We start from the raw sequence: 23,105 nt of genomic DNA on the forward strand, positions 1-23,105 counted from the left end.
AAAATGACACTACATCAAATGACTCCCAAATTCCAAAGCACACATTTTTAGCCTGCTTCGCTTTGTATTTCTGGAATTTTTGAACCATTTTGGAAAAAAAAGAAACACGGATATACACACTCCATCTGTCAAAAGTGGCTTTGCATTTACATGAGCAAAATAGGAAGTTGGGCCATCTCCGCCTATTCCAAAATACGGATCGTCTATTTATACATAAAAATGAGCGGCGTACTATACCACTACACTATCGCGGCAAAAATCCAATAAAGGCGCCGACTTTTTGATTGACTGCCGGCGCGCCTCTGTGATGGGGTTTGTGACGGAGTCCCCGTCTAACCCGCACAAAATGACAAAATGGGTCGCGTCCAAAGCACCGGGGGAGCCAAATGCAAAAATAGGGGAAATTCAAGTCCCATAAATAATAGAATGGACTTCAATAGAAAGCTACACCAGACAAACTCCTTTTTGAGGAGGGTTAAATTCTTCTCAATGTTCTCCAATTTATTTGTTTTTTTTAGTCTTATTATTATGTTGACGGGAGCGAGGGAACGCCGCGATTCTGTTTGCGGTACATTTGATGAAATGCAAATTGAACGTGTCAAGGGCTTTAAAGAGAACATGGCGGTAATTGCAAATAATTGCCGTCAAAGTCGTCCGGCCCGACGCCGACCCGGGTCAAGCGCATCTATATGCAAATGATGGCCGTTCGCCCGCTTCAATTTCACCTGTTTGCCTTTATGCTTTGACGAGTCGAGAGGTTCTCACCGTCGTCGCCGTCGTACTCATTTGTCGCCGTCGTCGTCGTCGCGGTCACTTCACGCCGTCTCGCTTTTCAGCTCTTGATGGCCGCGAGAAGAAAGTACAACAAATGAGCTTCCACTACTTGCTTGAAAAGTCTTTAGTTGAATCCAACACTAACTTTGATTTGTTATTGTTTTCACTTTGCCGCACCGCTACACGGCAAATGAAATATTGACTTTAATATGGTGTGGTCAGCCCGTTTTATACAGCGCTAGCGTGCTAAACGCCCAATATTGAGCGGACATTTCTTTTTTTTTCCATCTAGCGTGCCCGTGTGTCTAGTAATACTCGTCTTTAAGTCGCGTTATTTACAGTTACAATACTCGGGAATGATTTTTTTTTTCTCTTGGAAACAATCCGCTGACACATTTTGCTCAATATCCTATCGCCAGTTCACTGTTAGTATTGTTAGTTTTGGAAGGAATTTTAAGATGACAAATCTCTTTTGTAAACTAAATATGTATTTAACTTAGTATAAATACTTTTTTCCTTGTTTGACGGTCGCACCTTAGTATTATTCCCGGGATTCTTTTCTCCCCGCCACTTTAAAAAAATGAGATGTCGCGGGGACGCATGAAGTAAAATGAAGAATAAAAAAAAGGAAGAGTATGTGGAAGGAATCCCAGCAAGCTGGCAGAAAATACCCCGACCTGAGCCAAGAAGTCAAGGCTGCGGAAAATTGCGGCCGGCCTCGAACCGAACCGAAACGAAGCGAAGCGCTCCGCCCCCGAAGCGGCCCACCTCGGCCCACCTCTCATTCAAGGCGTGCGCGTGACATCCGCAGATTAGCAACTGGAAATTTCCGACGGCGGAGCGCGAGGAGAAGGCGGGAGGGCGAGAGACGGCGAAAGAGGGCGAGAGGTGGAGCGCGCTTCACTGCCGACGGCCTGAAAGGCGACGGACGCGGATGGGCGGATGGACGGACGGACGGACGGATAAAAACGGGCGGGCCAGTGCGGAGAAAGAGATGAGGCAATGCTGAAAACAAGTCAAGGGCAAAGCAACCTCTCATACGCTTTTTTTGTGAACTCACCGGCTGCCAATGACGGTCTCAGACGTCGAATTTGTCTTGACTGCCTGCCAAGATGAATGAAAAAATAATTATTATAATTTTGCAATCGTTCTATTCAAATTGTGTGCACAAAAGATATCGGAATACATTTCCCAGGTGTCGGATCGGGACTCTGGCGACTCGGACTCGCAGTCGTGTACAGAAATAGGCGACTTTTTAATACCGGAAAATGTATAAAAAAAATAAACTATACTTTTTTAAAATGATGTTTAGCCGATTGGAAAGAGAAAGCTACCGACTGGAAAACGTGTTTCTTTCCTGAATGGAACATCTCGCCGCAGCGTTGTCACAAAGCCGCTAAATATTGGACTTACGTGACCGCCATAAATCCCGGCTTGTGTACCTTTTGAAAAATAAATAAAGAAAGAAAGAAAGAAAGAAAGAAATAGACTAGGACTATTGACTAACGCTCAGCGTGAGCGCTATTTTATTTCATTGAATGTCGGCCGTCACCTTATCGACGTTCCGCCTGGCCTCCAATTTTAAGCCACACGGGTTATTTCCAAAGTTTCCTTTCCGAGATACACAAAGGACCGCGGGACGGCCATTTTTCGGGGGGGAAACGCCGTCGGCGAGCAGAATAAAAACATCAACGGGACTCACCGCTTTTGATATTGCCAATCAGGAGGGGAAAAGAAAAAAGCTCAACAAAACAGCTGCTATGCTGATTACGCCAAAGTGAAACGTCTCCAATCTTGGCGGGGCAAAAAAACAACAACAAAAAAGGCTTTGTCGGGTTTAATTGCCGCCGCTGTCGTCGTCGTACATGAACCGGTACGATGATAAATGGCGGCTCCATCCAAACAAGACTTTCAACACGGGAATGCCACACAAAAAAGTCTTCTTAACATTTGGACGCCATTGACGGTGCTAGACGTCCAATCCGGTCGGACCGAACAGATTGGACGTCTGTTTAAATGAATTAGACGTTTGCGCCCAAAATAATTTCATCTAGATATTTTTTTACTTTTAATGTGAAAAAATTGAAAATATTGTCCTCTTTTTGACCAAACAGTTTTTCACCATTTTTTGGCTGCCAAAGACGGCGATAGACGTTCTATTTGGGGACTTTAGCAATCCGTTTTTTAACTAGTAATTGTCCAATCCATTCTCAGTCCAAGCGTTACAAAATTCTGGGATGGGCTGCCATTTTATTTTATTTTTTTGCCGGGCCCCGCCCCCCCGCGTGACGAGCCTCCCTAATCCTCCATCAAAGGAGACGGTGCGGACCAATCCCTCCCCCCCTTGACGGCGGCCAGCTCCTCATTAGCGAGCCCGCATGACGCAGAGGCCGGAAAGGGGCGCCCGGTCATCATCGTGCGGGTATCACGCGCACCTCGACGAATTAATGGTGCTCTCCATTCCTCCCTCGGGGAGCGTGGAACAAAAGCCACGAGATAGCCCGCCAGCGAGGCCTCAGCTGTCCGGCGCGTGTCCGCCAACGCAATTTACTCCTCCGGCGCGGCGCGCGTTCAACGCGGACGAGGCGACGTCTGTTTTGACCCGATAGCGGGAACGCCGACACCCGACAACGAATGTTTTTTTTCTTCTTTTTCCCCGAACAAAGAAGTATCACATTAAGCGCCGCTGATTTATTGGCTGGCGACGCCAGCTGTTGCCACTTAGCGCCACGCAGCTGCGGCATTTATGATAGAGCTTAGTAAAAGAAAGAAAGAAATAAAGCTTGAAATTACCGTCGCTACTGATACGGCATTAAAATGACATGGTGGCTATCAAAGAGTACTAGAAAACAACATGCCCATCCGTATCTTTTTGAACGCCAGTTGGCATTTGACTCACCTAAGATGGCTGTCAGGCAGGCGCACGCAAGTGTGGGTCCGGTGCCAACTCTTCCGCTTCAAGTGGATTGGACTTCTAGCCCCATCAATGGCAGCCCCTGCATGAAAAATAGATGCTTTAGCTTGAATCCAATCATCTCTAATAAATGGTTTGTGATATATTAAACAAGTTATGAGTTCATTTTTTTCAGAATACATCGACTTCAGGATGTGAGGTATACAGTGTTTAAAAAAAAAAAAGCTAAATTACCACATACCCACGTCTTGGTCATTGTCCCATCCATTCACAGCGGGAGGGTCGGCAGAAAATCAGCGCCGCCGCCCTCCCGCTTGAAATGGATGATCTAGTGGTGAAATAAAGCCTTTGAAATTCAGGGCAGAAGCGCGCCAAGACCTTCCGCGGCCGCTAACAAAATGGCCTCGGGGCGGCCATGTTGGCTCCCAACAAGGTCAACGGATTGACATTCAAATGAAGTCGCTGCTAGCTCATTTTTCTGTCAATCAAGCATCCGCTACGTACCGTGTCTGCCGTTGACGTCCGACACGTTTGAAGCGGAAGGGGTGGTAGCGCAAAAAAAAAACATTCCTTGGCTGGCACTTTCCCGCTTCAAACGGGTTGGACGTCACCTCGCCACGAACTTATTGAAATTCACAGCAGAACGATGGAGGCGGCGAGTCGCCATCATCGATTCTCCGCGCCGTCTCGGGTAATTCGCGGCCCCTTTGTCCACACTCTCCACATTTGGACGCCGACCTCGGGGCGACCTCTGCCGAGCGGGCAGAAACGCGCGCTGCCCACGCGGGCACATTTGCGCTCGGGGAGACGACTTGCTTCGCCGCCACCGATGAGCGCTTTTATCCGCGGCGCCGGCTCGCATACCAATGGCCGGGGGGCGGGGGGGTGAAATATGTGAGGGGTTAGCGCTCCAGCAGAGAGAATTACAATTAAGGCTCATTTGGAGAAAGCCGGGCCGACGACTCGTTGGCCCGCGTTTGTAACCACTACATACAAAAGCAACATACAAAAGCTAAAAAAAAACCATGCATTTTAAGGCTGTCACTTCATTTGAACGTCAAATCGTTATTTAATGGCGAAAGTTTAAACTGGATTTGTCCACGAGAGCAGCATTTTTCTTGACAACGTACGGGAACGGCACGGCCGTAAACAAGTCGCTCACGCTACAAGTAGCGAGACGGAGTGGCGCTTGGCAGTCAAGGGCACGTCGGCGGCTTTTCTGACGTGCCCTCCTCCACGCGTCAGTGTCTGAGGCGCGCCGATAAGAGCCCGCCGACACGCAGGCGGCGACCGCACGCGCTCCTCCGCACAAATAGCATCGGAATAAAAAAAAAAAAAGAAATCAGATTTTTAAACACGTACGTCAACACGAGGCGGTCGGCCAGAAAAGACACGGTCCAATTCGCCATTTCTTATTGGCTCGGTGTGAGGCTCTCGCCGTTTCTCGGGGGAAGTTTTGCCAAAACAATTACACGCGTTGGCCGGAAGAATTTGTCGCCGCGCGAAAACTTTTTCCAATTTCCTTCGGACCGCAGCTTGTCCACATGACAAATTTTGCAGCTGAGTCAACCTGATTATGAAAATTTAGGAGACGGAAATAAATTGATTCAAGTCGTCACGTGGATTATTTCCACGTGAGGTGAATCATGAGTCGTTTGCTTTCTCATTAGCGTCTACACGAAAACGACTTTTCGGCATTACAAGCTACTATACTGCTATACTTGACAAAAATATACGACAATTGTTACAATGCACTTTCAATTTGGAAGTACTCGGCCAATGACAAAGGCGATTGGCGTTCTTACAGTCCGGACATGACCGTATGTATACATGTTTTTTTCCCAATAAAATGTAAAAGACTATACAAGCAAGGGATCTCAGAAGCAAGTGTAAATACAGGCGAGGGCATCGAGAGCCAAGGGGATGCTTTTGTACCGCTTCAGTGTGTAGTTGTGCACACGTACCATTATCGCTCACCTCACGAAAGCAGTCCTCCGACCCCGCCCTCTCCTCCTCCTCCTCTCTGCCCGCCACCACTGGAAACAAAGAGCGAGGACCGTTACGCGACGAGCTGCTATCCTGCGCCATCTGGGAGAGGAGAGAGAAAATGAACACATTTGACATGTGGAGGTGAAGCGGGGGGAAAAAAGGAAGAAAAAAAAAAAGACAGGATAGCGAAGCACCGCGGGCGCACGTGAAAAGCAGCCACAGATGACACGAGCGGGCCGGCGTTTATCTGCCGCCCGTGTCGCCTGATGCATTATGCATGGCGGCGCCGCTCTCAAATTTGATGGCGCTCCCACTCGGGGCTGACGCAACATCTCGCCGGTGAAAATATTACGCGTTTTGGAATCATCTTAGTTCAACACCGGCGCGCACTCACTTCTCGCCGGCGATCCGTTCGGAAGCGCCCGCCCCTCGGGGCGCGCCTACGGATGAGCCAAAACAAAAGGTGCGCGAAGCCCCCGCCGTCGTCAGGTGCGAAGAGACCGGAGAGACGGAAAGCGCCGACTTCAACGTTGGCCACCTGTAAAGATGCAAAAATACAAAGATTGTTACAAAGACGGTGTGTGGGGTGTATGACCTGGTGGACGTCCTCCGCGTCGCCGCCATCAACAAAAAGACAGTATCACAATTTGAATCTTGTAATAGTATAATCTATAATTTAAAGTTCATCATATTTTGATAGGTATTTGGTAGCTAGGTAGCCAGCTAGCTAAAATGCTAAAAAGCTCCATGAACCGCCAAATTTAATGTAGTTATTTATAGGTAGCTAGCTAGCTAGCTAGCAGAAGATAGTGTGTATCTTGCTAAACTCAGGCTATAAATAACTATAAAAATTTGGCGGTTCGTGGAGCTTTTTAGCATTTTAGCTTTTTACATTGCTATCACGCTTTTTCCTTTTTTCTTTTTTTTTTTACGTAGCTTTTACATGCGTTTTCTTTTACATTGGCTATTTGCTGACTCATGTTTTGAACTCTGTTTACCGTGTTGAACCTAATAAATAGCATTTTAATTACCTTGTTTACGTGGGCTAGGCAGGTTGGCGTTGGAATACATTCGGATAAAATCACCGTAACAAAGCACAAACTAAAGTAATGAAAAGAAAAGGAGTGAAAACTTTCAGAAATAAACGTCAAGTGGACGGCGAAAAGGGAAAGAAAAGCAATAACACAAGCACCTGGACGTGACGAGTCGACGAAAGAAGCTAATTAGCTAACGGGCAGGTGCTATGGTAGGATTGTAATATGATATAATATAAGATATAGATAATATTATATATTATAAACACATCCGGGAACGTACCAAAAGCTATGAATATTGTAATAAATTGAGTTTTTATCGGACATTTAAAAGCTTACCTAGCGCGACGTGTCCAAAACCAAGCAAAACACGGTCAATACTAGCATAGCGGCCCCGCTCGTTTCCCATTGGACGGAGCCTTCGCGCTGCCATTCCCAGCGCGTCTCCCCATTGGCCGCTCGCAGAGCGGAGAGGGTGGGACTACCGCGACCCCTTTAAGAGCGGCGGACGCCGGAGGATGCAAAGTGTGGCTTTGGGGAAGGCGTGAGAAGGAAAAGGACGCGACAAAAGTGCATCGGGGGGCGAGAAAGCGCCGGGGGAAGCGCTCATGGAACTCAAGGATATTTAAGCACCTGCCTGGGGGGCGCACAGGTATTTTTTTTTCTCGACAGGTTGCGTCAAAGAAGCGCACGTTGTCGGTCGCGGGCGTCTTTGTTGACGCAGGGTCCGCGATCGAGCGTGTGTGTGCGTGTGTATGTGTGTTTTTATTTTTTGTCGCCCTCTTCTTCTTGTTCAGTGACGCCTGTTTGTGTCCCGTACCCCCCAATACCCTCCCTCCCCCCACTCAGACACCGCAGTCCATGCCTCTGCCTTGCCGGGTCCTTGATGGGAAACCAACTGGACCGGATCACCCACCTGAACTACAGCGAGCTGCCCACGGGGGATCCGTCCGGGCTGGAGAAGGACGAGCTGCGCGTCGGCGTCGCCTACTTCTTTTCCGACGAGGAAGAGGAGGCATCGGCAGCGGCGGCGGCGGTGGCAGCGGCGGAGGAAGAGCGCACGCCGTCCGACTGCGGCTTCGGCAAGGAGCTGATGAGCCCGGCCGAGGAGGAGGAGGAGGAGCAGGAGACGGAGCCGGAGCCGGAGGAAGAGGAGGAGGTCCACGGCGGTGGGGGATTCTCCTCGAGCGAGGTGGAGTACTCGGCCTTTCGGGCGCAGGAGTGCATCTTCTCCAAGCTGCGCGAGAACCAGGACCTGGACGTGTACGCGGCCGGCACCTTGCTGGCCGTCTGCAAGCCGGGCGACCTGCTGGAGATGGTGGCCGCCGCTCAGGCGCCCCACTGGGCCGTGTGCGAGCGCCACGGCCGGGTCATCCACTTGCACAAGGGCGAGATCCGCCGCGACGGCCTGCTTGAGGCGTGCAACGGCCGGCGCGGACGCATCGCCAACGGCCGCTACCGCTACCGAGCGCTGCCCGCCGACCTGGTGGTGCAGAACGCCGCGGGCCACGTGGGCCTGCGCGGCCAGGAGATCTGCTGGAGCGACTCGGAAAGTTTCGCCGCCTGGTGCCGCTTCGGCAAGCGCGAGTTCAAGGCCGGCGGCGAGGCGCACTCGGCCGGCCAGCAGCATCATCATCAGGAGCAGCATCATCAGCAGCATCCGGAGCAGCAGCAGCAGCAGCATCAGTACGTGCTCAAGGTGCGCCTGGCCGGACGCGGCGTGCACACGCTGGGCTTTCGCAGCCTGGAGGATATGATCCGGGAGAGGCGGCGGTTGGACGCCAGCGGGATCCTCCGGGAATTGTCCAAGGACTGATGAGCGGGGATTCCCTTTCCCCCGTTGGCCTTGGAACTCTTTGCGATGCGTTCAATGACCGCCACGGAAACCAGACCGCCGTCTTAACCGCTTTGCTGCCAATTCCAATCGGCAGGGAAGGAAGGATGGGAACCTTATTCTATTGACGGCCACAGACGTTCATCGTATTCTGGCGCCCTGGATGTCCAAGTTCAACACGTTTCAGTGACATAGACTCCCTCTTTCGCTGGCCGTGCTGGGGAATGTCCAACGGGGCAACCCCCATCTTAACTCGCTTGATGACATGAACAGAAATAGACGTCCATTTTGAGGTGGGAGTCAAATATGGCATTTTGGTGCCGTTGTTGGAATTTGACGTCCAATTTGAACTGGGATAGTAAAGGATGCTGACGGGGATGGAGATCCCATTTGAGTTTGGAGAGATGAGTCCTACTACGTTGCCATTGGCCTGCATGGATGTCCAATTCGAAGCGCCTTCCTGCGAATGAAATGAAAACCAATTGGACGTGGAGCGCCGTCAACGGCAGCCAAGAAGTCCACTGGAACGATTGCTGCTAGCCCTCTCGAGTCCGAGCGGATCGGACGTCCGTGGCCGTCAATGGGGGTGCCGGATCCCAAAAAGCCAGCCCTTCTCATGACTTGTTTTTGCCTTGATTTCCCCCTGGATGGGGGATTTTTCCGGATACTTGACAGCAAGCGCGCCCCCTATTTTTTAGCTTTAAGACTTCCTTTCAACTGCCTAAGGGAGGAAAAAAACAAAACAAAAAAACCAAGCGCCACTTCTCGCCATACGACCACGACATAAACGCCATAGGATGCGTGTGTAAAGACAAAATGTATACCTTTATTTTTGTATTTGCGTTGAGTGGATTTTTTTTTTCCAGCCCCTAACCTTTGTTTTTGCCCTGAAATAAATGGAGGTTGAAATATGAAAACAAGTCTGGCAGGTGTTATTAGCTTGGCGCACCAAACACGCTAGCGCCATTACTCACCGCATGAATTATTAATATCTGGCCGACCCGCCCGGGGCCCGATAGGCCGCTCGGTGTGTACTGTAGTAATCTGGGCGTGGAAGAAGTCATCTGCATTGGTGGAGGAATCCGAGTGGAATTCCCGCGGGTAAGCGGGCGAGCCGGCGAGCCGGCGTTCTGGGCGTTCGATGAGCTCCTAAGCCGCTGAGATGATGAGCGTCGTATTCTTTCCAGAGGATAAAGGTAATCTTGTTAAAAGATGCCACGGCTCGGCGGCAGCCCGGGGGCGCCGCCGAGCCCGGTTTGTCGGGTGTTCTTTGCCGTTCTGGGGAGAAAAAAAAAAGATGCTTACTTTTTCAACCTATGATAGGCCACGTACGTCCAATCCGTTGGTCAAGTGGTGGCTTCCTTTGCTGCCGAGCCTCCCGCTTTAAATGGATTGGACGCCTACTGGTGAGAGACCAATTTCAAGTGTTAATGGCAGTTCAAATTTCACATCATGCATGTTACGTTTCACTGTTGAATTCTCTAGCCATATATTTTTACATACAAAAAAGAAAAAACACTAGAAAATGTCATTTTGTGGAAAATGGTGTAAGCATGCTGCTATGCTAATCGCCACACTTTCATGGGTCACTTCCTGTTGATTTTTTGGGCCTTTTTGGTCACTTCCTGGAGATTGGGATTCCAATTTATTTGTAAACAGTCCTGGGTCATTACCTGTTGAATTTAGCACAGCTCTGGTCAATTTCAGGCGGTTTTTGGGTCACTTTCTGTTAATCATTGGAGATCTGGCCATTTGTGTGTCACCCTATTAATAGCAGCGTTTCTGGGTCACTTCCTGTTGATTTTTTTTTTGGACACTGTCATTTCTAGGCCATTTTGCCGTCCATCTTAACTTAAACAGAAATAAACTGGAACGCTGGAAAATGAGTTCCTTTTTGGCCTAGAAAGGGTTAACACGCAGCGAGCATATGCGCCAGTGGGCCGGACCAAGAACGGCGAGCTGTTTGGTCTCGGCCGTATGTCGTTTATTCGCCGACGATGCCTCATTTTTCCGTTTTTTTTCTTTTACTAAGCCGCCGGCTGAATGTAAACACGGTTACCGGGGAAACCGAGGCCACCGACATGGCCAACACGGCGCCATTTTGCGGCCCCTGACGTCGGTCGGAAAAATGGGCGGAGCTCGGCGGTCTGCTAGGGAACGTTGCCGGGTGGGCGGGTCTCGGAGAAGGAGGCGGAGCCAAAACAGGCTATAACATTTTAGGCTCATCGGGTCAAAGGTCACACGGCCAAATTTGATCACATTTCAGGGTCACGGGGTCAAAAGTGGAATGGCTTGCTTTTAGATGACTCCTCGAGTCGTGATTAAAATTTGGTGGAGAAGAAAAGTTGTAAATTGCGCCCCACCCTTTTGCTTGTAAATGCCCCGCCCCTCAACTGACAGTTAAGCTGGAGGCAGAGGTATTTTACGGCCGGGCGGCTTCCTCACCCGCGGCGCCGGCGGCGTCGAGCTTGTAAATATGCGAGGTCACGCCGCTCGTAAGAAGCGCCATTTTTTTTTCACCCCCCGCTCTTTACGGCGTCCTGAGGAGAATTCGTCGGGGTAAATACCATAGATCCTCACGGCGAGGGACTCCATTAAAGCGTGTCGGAGAGTTTTCCGGTGAGACGGCGTGACATTTTTGGCGGCGGCCTAACGCAAATGTTCAAAGGGAAGCGTTTCTACATACACTTACACGTCGTCACATTGTTCCGCAGTCGATTGATGGGTCGTCGACGCCCACGACCGACGACAGCTAGCGGAGCGTGACGACGGAATTGGGAAGGCGCAATTAAAAGGAGATTGCGCTTCCACCGCCGTTATTGGCGGTCAACGAGCGAGCATTGACGAGCAAACAAACACCCAAAAAAACCCACGCACACAAACAAGCGATAGCCGGCTGATCTGTACGTGCTTTAAGTGGCCATTGAGAATGATTCACGGTGATGGGCGCTCTCATTTGTATTGACGCTGCCAGCTAGCCTGTGTAATTGCCACCGGCGCTCGCCAGTTTTCGCCACGAGCTCGGCCGTAAAGTCACAAAGGAGGAAGGCGTAATCCGCCGTTAATGGAAGGCCAAGCCGAGCAGAAAATTGCAAAAAAATAAAAGAGAAAATGACTCCGAGGCGACTGCCGTCAAAGAGCCGCGGCTAACGTGTGGCGAAAATTAACCGCACACTCTTTTTATGCTCTGTGAATGCATTGTAAATCTTTGATTACAGCTTCGTAAGAGCAAATATTTGAATTTTAACTAAGCTGGGGCGCTCATTCGAATCCTGATGAATGGCGTTGATGCAAAAAAAGCAATTATTATTATTTTTCAAAAACAACAACTACCGAGTATCAATTCCACGACGGCATTAGACGTCCAATCCGTTTGCAGCCACGAGTTTGTCCATTGTATTTTTCCTAGCGTCTTTACAAAACAGAAACACCTTAAAGATGTGGAAACGACGTCGGGGGCGCATAATTGCCGCTCGGCGAGGATGACATTTGCGGAGGCGAGCGCCAGCGCGAGCTGGCTTGGCGGGAACGCCGTGTCACGCCAACCTCTTTAATGGCTTCTTTTGGTGGGCTTTAAAAGCCGCTTGACATTTCCCATCAGGAACGGCTTTTGCTCGCCTCCCCAAACTTGTCAAATCGGACGAGTCCGACAAGTGAACAAAAAAACAAAAACGCTCCATTTGGGACGTTTTAAGCCGATAAAAAAGTGAGGAAAGGCTCCAAACGTGCCCATTGTCGACTCAATGGACGGAGTGGCGCCCCTGTTATTAAAGTGCGATGGCCCCGCCCCCCACCCCGGCAATGCCTTTTAGCCAAGGCAAGTCATCGATCGGCCGCGGACGCCCATTTAAACATTGATTTGCGGCTTGGGTGACTTTTGGCCAGCGAGGATGATTAACCCGGTCTGGCGGCGGCCTCCGGGGTATTTTAGATTTTCTCTCTTTTTTTTTCTTTCTTTTTTTTATGCTGGCTACACGAAATGGAATTCTATTTGTGCAGCTCAATATTTGAAGAGGGAAGAAATAGCCTGAAAGTGGCTTCCGCGCCGTTCCCACGGCGTCAAAAGAAAGGTCCATTTGTTCGGACCGGTCGCCCGAGCGCGCTAAAGATTGACGGCGGGACGACCCAACGAGACTGGATGGACGGGGGGACATTTTCTCCATCGATCGGCGGAATCATTTACGCTCGGGCCTATCGAGCGGATTGTTGACGAATCAATCGGAACGTGTCGGCTAAAATCGTTGGTGTTGACGGTCATTACTCAATCTATCCCTTCTTTATTTGGGTACAACATCTGATTGCACAAATGTTTCCACAAATTGCCCATGGCGTTGAGCGAGCGGCCATGACGGTGGAGGCCGCGCTTATATTTGATTCATACGCGGCCCTGAAATGAATCCGGCGTGTGGCGCTTATTCCGCCGCTTGTGTTTGGAGAGATTGACTTTTATGCCCTAAATTGAAATTTGGGACATTGGGCGACTTACCCCGCTCACCTGAAATGAATGACGTTATAGTTCATGTTAAAAATGTTGCATTAGCGTTAAAACTTACCGCATTTAAATTTGATTGGCCGGCCGCCAGTCCCTCCCGATCCGGGTTCGGACGTCTATCACTGTCAAACGCCACGGAGAGATGACAAAATATTAAACGAGGAACAAATAACGCTAAGTGCCGCTCGCCGGGGTCAAAAGAAACCCGTAATTATGTCGCCGCCACGTTAGCGTGGAGGCTAATTACATCCTTGGGCGCAGGCTTGGTGACAGCAGGCATTCATTAGCAGTAAAGCTTGCTTGACATGTTACCGGGGAATGAAAAAATAAATAAAAAAACGACCAAAATGGTGTATATATAAAAAAAAAAAAGTCGAGCTGTTGCTGTTGAAATAAAATGGATTTGTTTATTTTCATGGATGGCAGCTGCGGTGAGTGAATGACATTCTACAATGCTAATCAGTTCATGTGCCTCCATACTCCATAATATATACAGTATTCATATACTACATTAGAGCCGCCATGATTAAATGTCAATCCAAACCATGGGAAATGTGACATTCCAGAACATTTTGGATCATTTCCCATGGATTTGGGGCAGGCCTAACGTACACGACATATCACAATAGTGACTCTAATAATACACGTTAGCACGTTTGGATACTTCTTTTTTGTTTTTATGCGGTCTTCAAAACAACATTGAACGAAGGGACGTTTACGGCCGTGTTTTGCCCCCACCTCACAGCCACTTGTCGAGGACGGCGAAGGCCGAGTCGAAGGTCACGCACGCCGGGTGGGCGCCGCGGGCGGCCAGCAGCAGGGCGCCGGCCTCCGCTCGCCGTCCGGCCGCCGCCAGGGCGGCGCCGGCCTCCGCCTCCGTCCGCCGTCCGGGCGACCCCGGATCGGGGTCGGCGTCCCGGCGGGCCAGCAGGTGGGCGCGTAGCGGCGGGTAGGCGGCCGACGACACGCAGCCCGCCAGGAGCCCGGCGTCCAATAGTAGGGAGAGCAGCTCGTGGTCGCAGGCCAGGGCCGCCTCCTGCCGGGGAAAAGACAAAAATGTTGCAATTTGCAGAAAAAAAACAAGCGGCGGCGGAAGGACGGTCGGCGAGAGACGGCTCCCCGACCGACCTCGACGGCGAGGAGCCAGGTGAAAGCTAACGAACACGCGGATTCGCTACGGGCACGTGGACCGGAATACGCGATGCGGCTCTCTGTTTTATTCACGAGCTGCCGAGAACGGCGAGGTCGACCCTGACGCGAATCGTAAACAAGACGGCGCCGTCGGGGGGGGTCCGGACGGGTCGGCTCGTCGTTGACGGCGGGCCAGCCACCGGCGCTGGAAATTTGAATCGGATGAATTGCGGAATGGGGAAATAGTCTGGAGTAGACTTTGATTTGAATGGATCACAAAGTCATTTGAATAGGACGGACGCCCAATCCATTAGAAGCAGGAGGGTGGGCAGCGATCATTTCATTTTGAGGGTTTTTTGTATTCCCTCCAAGCTTTTCTGGCCAATTGAATTTCAGGCATGAAAAAGCCAGCAGGCGCATGCATTATCCATCGGGCGCCGTGGGCGCGCCGCCAATTCCAATCACGCTCTTCCGCCTCCGCCGCGAGACGGACATCGACGGGGAAGGGGAGGAGACGGCGGCGGCGCGAAATATTGACCGGCGAGCGCCGGCACTTAGCGGCGAACGCGACCCGAGCCGGCGTGTCGGCATGCGAGAGCTAATAAAGGCTGGCTGTGGACATCTTGCGCCTTGGGTTGGATGTTTGTCAGCAGGCGCAAACGCTCAAAAATGAGTTCCAATGCCGATGCGCTATGACGGGCTGAAAGATGCCCTCTGCCGGCGCAACTGCGGGCAACAATAATTCTGCACCGCCTTTGTCTGACTAGCCTAGCGGCGAGAAAAAGCCAGCACCGCTAGATCGTCGCTAATACTCTACAGCAGAGGTGGGGAACCTTTTTGACGAAGAGAGCCACAAACAATTCATATTTTCCAATGTTATTCCTTGTGAGCCATACTACCAATTTAAACGTCCAAATACATACATGTAAACAAGTGCCTTTTCAATTTTTTTTTTTAAATTTCACCACTTTTAAAGTGGAAAAAATGAATATTTTATAAAAGATTCTTATGCTGTTGCTAATCAATGAGAGGATGCATTCCAGAAGAGTCTACTGCCCCAAAAAATGAAGATTAAAGCAGTTCTAGATGAAATATCTCAGTTCTGTCACCACCGCTTTCCATATTTTAGCTCATGCACCCATCAAAAGAGCCACATGTGGCTCCCGAGCCATAGGTTCCCTACCCCTGCTCTACGGGAAACAACGTCTGACTTCACCAGAAGAACCAACCAGAAGAACAAGTAGCAAAGACCAAGATCTGGGAGAAGCGAGGAGCCGCTGCCGGCACTCACCGGCGTCATGTGGTTGACTCCATCCAGCGTCAATCGTAGCAGCTGGGCGTCGCCGCTCTCCGCCGTCAGCTTGAGGGCGTCCCGCCAGAAGTCGGGGCGCAGCAACTGGGCCACGCTCCGGACGCACTGAAAAGAGAAAGGCCGTTGAAAAGCGGACGACGGGCGCCGTTTCCCGGGCGACGGTGGATGGGACGCGTTCCGAGAGAGCGAGCGGCGTTCCGAGAGCGCTTTAATTAGATTTCCCCGGTTGGAGATCATCGAATGAGAGGCACAAAAGGCCAGCCATCTCCTGAAAAGGCCGGCAAAGAGAAAGCGGCACAATAGCATAATAGCTTGGCCAAGGTCTCCGAGCACACCGCGTGCCGCCGCCGCCGCCGCCACCGCCGCCGCCACCGCCGCCACCATCGCCGCTCGTAATATACGGCTATTACTACAATGTAATCCGAGTCCCGCTCTCATTGTGCCGCCTTCAAATTAAAGCAGAAGGGAGTAAAACAACCCCGCTTTCACGGCGCCTCTAATTCCCGTCGGCCGCTCGCCCGTCGGAGATGAATAGCATTAACGCTAAACTAATATCCAGCGAGCGAGCGACAACGTAGCGGCCGCGTATCCAAAGTTTGCACGCGCTTGACGACGAGTGGATTTAGCCCAGATAATGAGATGCCATTAAATGGAGACGCCTTTCCATCGCTCGGAAATATGCTAGCTAAGAAATATGATGATTTATTTCAAAATATCCAAATGAATGGATGACTTTGAATGATCACGATTGAATATCCAAATGGGTTCATCTAGTAAATAGAGAGGATTTATTTTGGAGAGCGCACACTTTGCCGATCATCAAACGCCAAGAATTCCTCTTTTTTTTTTTCCATTTCGAGCGGTCCATCCAAACAAATACTTTGTCGGTCGGTTTTACCTGCGGGGGTAGCTTGTGTTTGGTCGGGTAGAGACTCCGCACCATGTCCAGCACCCGCTGACCCAGATCCGCCTCGGGCTCGGCCTGGGCTTGGGCTTGGGGCTGGGCCTCGGGCTCCCGTTGGCGGGTCAACATGGCCGAAATCAGCAGAACCCAAGGGTTGCTTTCGCCGTCCGCCCTGGAAAGAAAAGAAAAAGTCTTCATCAAGCGCGTTTCGTGGCCAACGACGCCGCTCGATCGCCGAGAGCCTGGGGGAGATTTCTGGGTGAAAAAAAGCAGACTAACGGGCTAAAACGTCTGGCCCCGTCGACGGCGGGCATTTGTTCTCCCCCCCCGGCCCAGATGCGCCCATGAATAGATGTCCCGTCACGTCCGTCCATTTCAAGCGGGAGCTATGACTCTGCCTATTTACAGGCTGGGTCAAAAATCAATGGCGTGACTCGTCCGGAATGCTAATTGGCAATCCTCACAACGAGCAGATTGGACACCCACTGCTGTCAAAGGCAGACACTCCATCCTTCTTAAAGGGACAGCGCATGTCCATACAAACTCTTATACTACACTCACACGTGGGCTCAGTGAAACTGCTCATGGCCATTGTTGGCTTTTATTCATGCGGAGACCGTGTTATTTTACCTTGTTTTGTCGCCGATCTTTTGGTCGCCGGTCTTTTGGTCACCCGTTGTCGCAGTCGGGCCGACCAAAAGACGGCGACCAAAAGACCGGCGACCAATCGACCGCACACGGATGACTTACGCATCTTGTCGAGCAAAGGGCGGCCACGCTCGCAGGAGCAAGTTCAGCGTCTGGAAGTCGGACGGCCGGCGCGCCGCCTCCAGCAGTTGCAGGAACAGGGAGCGCCGCTTCTCCTCGTCCTCCACGTCTTCCATTTGCACCTGGCGGGAGGGAGGGAGGGAGGGAGGGAGGGAGGGAGGACACCCTGGTCAGGTAGAGTCGTCCAAGACGCCGACGGCCACCCAATTGCGCAAAGTCTTGAAAATAGAGTTTGACAAAAGGGAGGCATTTTCAGCGATACGAATGGCAATCTGTGTGACCACGAAAGTTCTTTGGCTGCCAACCCTCCACTTCAAATGGATTAGACATCTAACGCAAGGAAGGATGAGACGGAGAGGGTGAGAAAAAGAAATAAAATCCAACTCAGGCTGGCAGCGACGGATGGCCTTGCCGAAGGAAAAGCGTCATTGTTCCTTTTAAAAAAAATAACTTTGACCTTACGGAAAGGGATCAAAACGCAAGCGGGAAGAAACCAAGAAAAGAAAAAGCGGGCCATCGATCCACGCCTTTTCCGTCACAATCCAAAAAACACACACACAAAACAAAGCCACGGCATCGATGACAAAACGATTGCGCAAACTCAAAGTCAGCCTAATCAAGTTTGAAATGGACTTGGTAACGGTTACCCGACCACAAAATCCTGGTCGCTGCCATTGAAGCAACGTACGAAGGCGCGTCAATGACGGACGGCGACGCTCGTCACTTTCCCCAAAAGGAGACAAAGCTCTTTCTCTCTGGCGCTAAATGAGCGCCATTAGCGAGAGGGCGGAGCCGGACCGAGGAATAGGCGTTAATTAGCCAAGCCATTAAAGCAGCGTGCGGTCGGTCCAGAGTGATGCCATTAGCCGGGAATCAAGCGCCCCCTTCGGCGTTAAGTCAAGATAAATGACGGGACGCTTCGGGAGACGAGAGCACTTTTTTTTGTTGCTAATAAACTCCGTGATAAACGAACCTGGCTATGGGCTTTTAGCGCTTATAAAATGGTTGAAGTGGATATTTCTGGCCGGATTCAGCGACTCTCCTCCTTCCCAAAAAAATGCTTTGGGGCATCCCGAATGGTAAAAGCAAAAAGATTTTTTTCTCTCATTAAGTCTTCTAAACGGAGCATCTTTTCCATTTTTTTATCCCTCCGCCCCGAACACTAAAAATCCATTTTTTAAAAATTATTTCATATTCAGGAGCGCCTCATTAGCATGGGCGCTTTGATCCCGGGTTGCTGGTTTAACATGGCACAAAGCCGCATTTCCTCGGGATAGTCACTAAATTAGCGCCCAGACTAAGAAAAAACATTTTCTTTTAAAGGCCAGGCGATGTTGAAGCTTTTTGTTTTTTTTTAGTATTCTCTTCTCAGCACTTTGAGCGCATGAATATGCATTAAACAAAACAGATTTTTTATTCGGTATGTCTTCGATGGCACGCTAGCGTCGCCCCCAATTTTTGGCTCCCGATAGCAATTCTGACACTGCGCTATTTTTTTTTAAACAGGAACAAAAATGGATGTATCAAATATGCCCGTCTAGAGCTAAGAGGATTTCATTTAAATGGAAGGTCAACGTCCAATTGACGATCAATATTATAGATATAATCCAGATGGAAGCCACGTTGACGTGACCTGAGAGCCAAGGCCCCAAATATCAATATTAAACACAAGCAAAGTGTATATTTTAATATCAAACGCCATTTGCGGCAGGAGTCCAACCTGTCCTTAATCATGCATGCGGCGTTGTGGGGGTACGTGGGGCGGGGGGGCGGGTGGAGGATGGGCCCCCATGAATATTCCATTAGCCTCAAAAAGGTCAAGGAGAAGAGAAACGCTTGGCGAAGCGTAGCGATTCCAAATGCGACGCGCTTTTAAATGCCCGTCTTTCATCGACGGCCGCTCGGATGTTTGGAAGTCCCGTGCGGTCAAACGGATGATTGGTCGCGTGGACAGTACGGTGCCCGGGACAGATGGGCAGCGCACGCGCTTCAATATGGAGAAAGACGGATGGAAGGAAGGACGGACACTGCCAAAGCCATTTTGCCCCTCTCCTCCTCTCGCCTGACTCCTCCCCCTCTGTTCTCCACTTTCCGCTCTGCTTTTATTGCGCCTCCGTTGCCCCTTCCTCCTCCTCCTCCTCTTCTCCCTACTCCTCCCCCTCCCCCTCCTTCTCTAGCCGTTTGTTTATTGGGCAGAGTGAATCATCGGCGAGCCGCCGGCTCTCCGTCCGTCCATCCGTCCGTCTCTCCGGGCTACGGGCGCTTGAAAAACTAAATAAATAAATGGAGCGTGGGCGGCAGAAGGCCCTCCCCGGCCTGGCAGGACGGCGACTAAAAATAGCCTGCGACCGGTCGCCGTCCGTTACAGGAATACGACCGAGGTGCGTACGTGGAAATAGTACCACCAATTCATAATGAAATCATTTTGAGCGCGGTACCTCTGTGTGCTTGAGGACGGCTCGCGTCCGGTAGAGCAGCAGGAGTCCCACGTCGGCGTCGCGCACGCTGAAGTTGCTCTCCAGGATCTGCAGCACGGCCACGCGAAGAGTGGTGGGCAGCGAGTCGTCGCCGCAGAAGGCTCGCAGCCACTCCAGCAGCTCGTCGGGGCTGGCCGTTCCGGGGTTGGCCGTTCCGTCCCTGGGAGAGCGCTCGGTCGTTGGCGCGTTTCCGGATGAAAAGGTTTCGCTCGGGTGTGGGTGCGCCTACCCCGCTTGCGTGTCGGCTTGGACGGTGGCGGCGATGGCCTCCAGCACGGCGAGGGCCGACGACGTGTCTCGGTCGCCACTGCGAGAGAAGGAAAACGTGTCAGTTGGGTTGAGCTGGACGGAGGTAGACTGGGTCAAAAGTCCCAAATATTCAGTTTGTTATAGATCCCAAACAGATTTTAAAAATGCTTTTTGAACTACAAACAGAAAAAAATTAAAAAGTACAATTTTGGATGACAAAGTTGCAATTATTGATGGGAGATATACAGGAAATATTCCCTATTCATCAATAATCTTCATTTGAAGTCGATCATAAAACAGAAAGTGGCCACTGGTGGTTGACTTTGTGGGGCCCCATAAAACGATGCGGGGGGCCAGACTTGGCCCCCGGGCCGCCACTTTGACACCCGTGCATTAGATTGTAATCAGGTTCAAATGGGACTACGCCGTAAGGTAAATCTTCCTTTTTTTCCCCTGTGGTAGTCTGACAGTTACCACGTGAAACTTAGAATTTTACGACGTACGCCACGCCACGTGAAACCAACGACGCGAATAGCCGACCGATTTTCCCGTTAAAACGTCCAAACGCTGACCTGAACCTGAGCTCGGAGAGCGCCGCGTCCACGGCCTGCCGCAGCACGCCCTTGACGCAGAGGTCGGGGCTTCCTGCGGCCACGCTCAGGAGGCGGCGGATGTCGTCGAGGGGCCGTCCGTCCGTCGCCATGGCGACCGCCAGCCGGCGGACGGCCGGCTCTTCCGAGCGGGAGAGATCGTAAAGTCGGGCGTAGTCTCGCGCCCGCTCCTGAAGCGAGAAAAAGGGGGTGAAGAAGCCAAGCGGCGGGCGCCGTGGTCCGCGTTTGGCCATGAAAATGGCGTCCACCTGCTGACTCTGGCGCAGCTCGGCGATGAAGGAGTGACTCAGCGTGTCCAGGTGGGCCTGCCATCGGCGCAGGCGGGCCCGGGCCTCCTCCCAGGCGGCCAGGTGGCCCCCTCGCTTCTTGCTCTTGTCGGCCAGCTGCCGCAGCGCCCCGCCGGCCCTCCGCAGCAACTCCGAACGCGTCTCGATGCTCAGCTGCGGGCAAAGAGTCAACATTCCATTCAATTCCTAGCCTTGGAACGAAAGCCTCACCGAATAGCCTTACTTAAATACCATTTTGAAAAAAATGGAGGGACTCGATTTCCCTTGGAAATGGACCAAAATAAACAGATAGTGAGCAAAATCATGGCCCAAGATAAGACAGAAAGTGAACTCCAAAATGAGAGTCCCACTGAAAGCCCCCCTACGCCCCTACGCCACGACGCCAGCAGGAAGTCGATGGGCCACTGTAGGTGGAAGATTAAAAACGCTGGCCGTGAATCACGCGAAAAGGAGCCAAAGTCGGCGCTTTCCCGGCATTTTGCGCGGCGGTCGGTCGGTCCGGCAACGATGAGCGATGGGCCGGCCCCGTGGCCTTGCGGGAAAGCGGGCCATTCGTCACGGGCCGCCGAGGAAAGATGGCCGGCCTAGTCAAGGTCTGCGAGGTCTGCGAGGTCTGCCCCCTTCCCGCATGATGGATGATTATTTGTTGCGCCGCTATTAAAAGCGCCTTTTGGCTTTTTATCATTCTTCCATTGACTCTCGTACGAGTCCAATCCACCGCCTATATATTTTTCTAATGGAAAATTTGACAAACATCGAGTATAGGAATTATTTATGACACTACTCTGCCCGGCTATTACATTTACATGTGTGAAGATTTATGATCTGAATACAGTACTGTTACGGTTCAATGCCAAAGTGGTGACATCCATTTCAAGTCAGCTAGAGCTCATATTGATATTCACCATAAAAAGAGATTTTATTCATTATCAAGAAAAAATGGAACATTTATTCGTTTGCTGGAAGATAGATGTTCCATTCGTTAGAAGTGGGAGGAGCTAAAATGCCTTTTTTTAAGATGATGCTAATGTAATTTGCACGCATTTTTAACTCATCTACTCAACGTTTTTCATTTGAACTCACTAGGAACTATATATATATATATATATATATATATATATATATATATATATATATATATATATATACACACACCAAAAAAAACGCAATCCCAAGCAAAAAAAAGCAAGACATCCACGGACACTCACTTGGGTGACGGCCTCGGCGGAGAAGGTGACGTCGTCCAAGAAGGCCACGGCGTCCGTCGGCGTCAGCCGCTCCAGGTACTTGGCGCAAGCGTCGTAGGCGTGCAGGAAATCCTGGTCGTGGCGCGGGGCTCTCTTCAGCAGCTGCCCGTCGCCCTTCCAGAACAGCTTTTTCAGCCAGGCGGCGTGCACGGCGCTGGCGGACAGCTTGGCGCCGTCGCTGGAGCCGTCGCCGCCTTCGCCGCCTGCGTCATTCCTGCGCTCGCCGGGCCCGGGCAGCAAATTGGCCAGTTTGGAGACGGAGAGCACGTTCTGGCTGTTCAAGACGGGCTCCAGGGCCGCCAGGGGATCCCGCGACGCATCCGTCAGTTGCCGGTAGTTTACGCCTGAGGACCGACGGGGGTAGAATTTGGCGTCCCGTCCGTTAAACGGCGACCGGCGTGTCCACTCACCGCCGGCCACGCCGCGGAGCTTCTTGAGCAGCTTGACGTGGTCCCCGGGCGGGATGGCGCCTTGGGGCGCGTGGGCTCGGCAGCCGGCGGCGTCCAGCAGGGTGTAGTAGTAGAGCAGGCGCTCCAAGTCGCCGCCCTCCACGCCGGGCAACACGTACTTGCTCATGTGCTCATGGAAGGCCCGCGGGTCGCTCTTCAGGGAGGCCAGCAGGCCCAGCGACTGGCTGCGGGTCTCCACTTCCTTGCTGGACAAGCTAAAGGTTGGAGAAAAAAAGGAGCGGATGACTTGATCGTCATTCCTTACAGGAAAATGCAACAAATACCATAGAGTAACATGGAAATTTCAACAAAGTTGACAAAGCAAAGCCTTCCCAATCATTTCTATTGTTGGCACGATGTGGGGACAAGAGAAAAAAAGAAAAATAGATTCCAGAGTCGTGGCGTTTGTGTTTTGTGGCCAAACCATGACTTTGTGGCGACGGGAGTGTCCGTTTGAAAGCCTTTTTTTCCTCCAATCACTAGCGCCGCTGCTTTCCGGCCCCCAAAACGTGGGCTATTTCCCATTTCCAATTCCTCTTTGCTATGATTACCAAGAGTCGGCCATGCATTCAGTCCATATCCATATTGCGCCCGCTCCGAGGCACGCACATACTGGCAGAACAAACGCACGTG

The 23,105-nt window shown here is 51.3% G+C and overlaps 2 protein-coding genes and 1 long non-coding RNA gene across 3 annotated transcripts in view; 1 reads left to right on the forward strand and 2 right to left on the reverse strand.

Moving 5' to 3' along the window:
* Positions 1-5,664: 5,664 nt before the first annotated feature.
* Positions 5,665-7,095, reverse strand: LOC144064968 (uncharacterized). Its single transcript, XR_013296935.1, has 3 exons — positions 7,051-7,095; positions 6,072-6,215; positions 5,665-5,776 (listed from the first exon to the last, which is right to left on the reverse strand). It is a non-coding gene; the product is annotated as an uncharacterized LOC144064968 (long non-coding RNA).
* Positions 7,096-7,212: 117 nt separating this feature from the next.
* On the forward strand, positions 7,213-9,644 carry lratd1 (LRAT domain containing 1). Its single transcript, XM_077587890.1, has 2 exons — positions 7,213-7,363; positions 7,561-9,644. The coding sequence occupies exon 2, from the start codon at positions 7,598-7,600 to the stop codon at positions 8,525-8,527; it is 930 nt and encodes a 309-aa protein (XP_077444016.1). The 5' UTR covers positions 7,213-7,363; positions 7,561-7,597; the 3' UTR covers positions 8,528-9,644.
* Positions 9,645-13,776: 4,132 nt separating this feature from the next.
* Positions 13,777-23,105, reverse strand: part of nbas (NBAS subunit of NRZ tethering complex) — a 31,434-nt gene continuing 22,105 nt past the window's right edge. Inside the window, 10 exon segments of the mRNA XM_077587940.1 lie at positions 13,777-14,073; positions 15,460-15,585; positions 16,379-16,556; positions 17,135-17,274; positions 19,591-19,789; positions 19,859-19,936; positions 20,451-20,659; positions 20,738-20,929; positions 21,985-22,367; positions 22,434-22,687. Coding sequence (XP_077444066.1) covers positions 13,777-14,073; positions 15,460-15,585; positions 16,379-16,556; positions 17,135-17,274; positions 19,591-19,789; positions 19,859-19,936; positions 20,451-20,659; positions 20,738-20,929; positions 21,985-22,367; positions 22,434-22,687 — 2,056 coding nt within the window.

The sequence above is a fragment of the Stigmatopora argus genome, chromosome 19 (assembly GCF_051989625.1).
Source record: "Stigmatopora argus isolate UIUO_Sarg chromosome 19, RoL_Sarg_1.0, whole genome shotgun sequence".
Taxonomy (NCBI): Eukaryota; Metazoa; Chordata; class Actinopteri; order Syngnathiformes; family Syngnathidae; genus Stigmatopora; species Stigmatopora argus.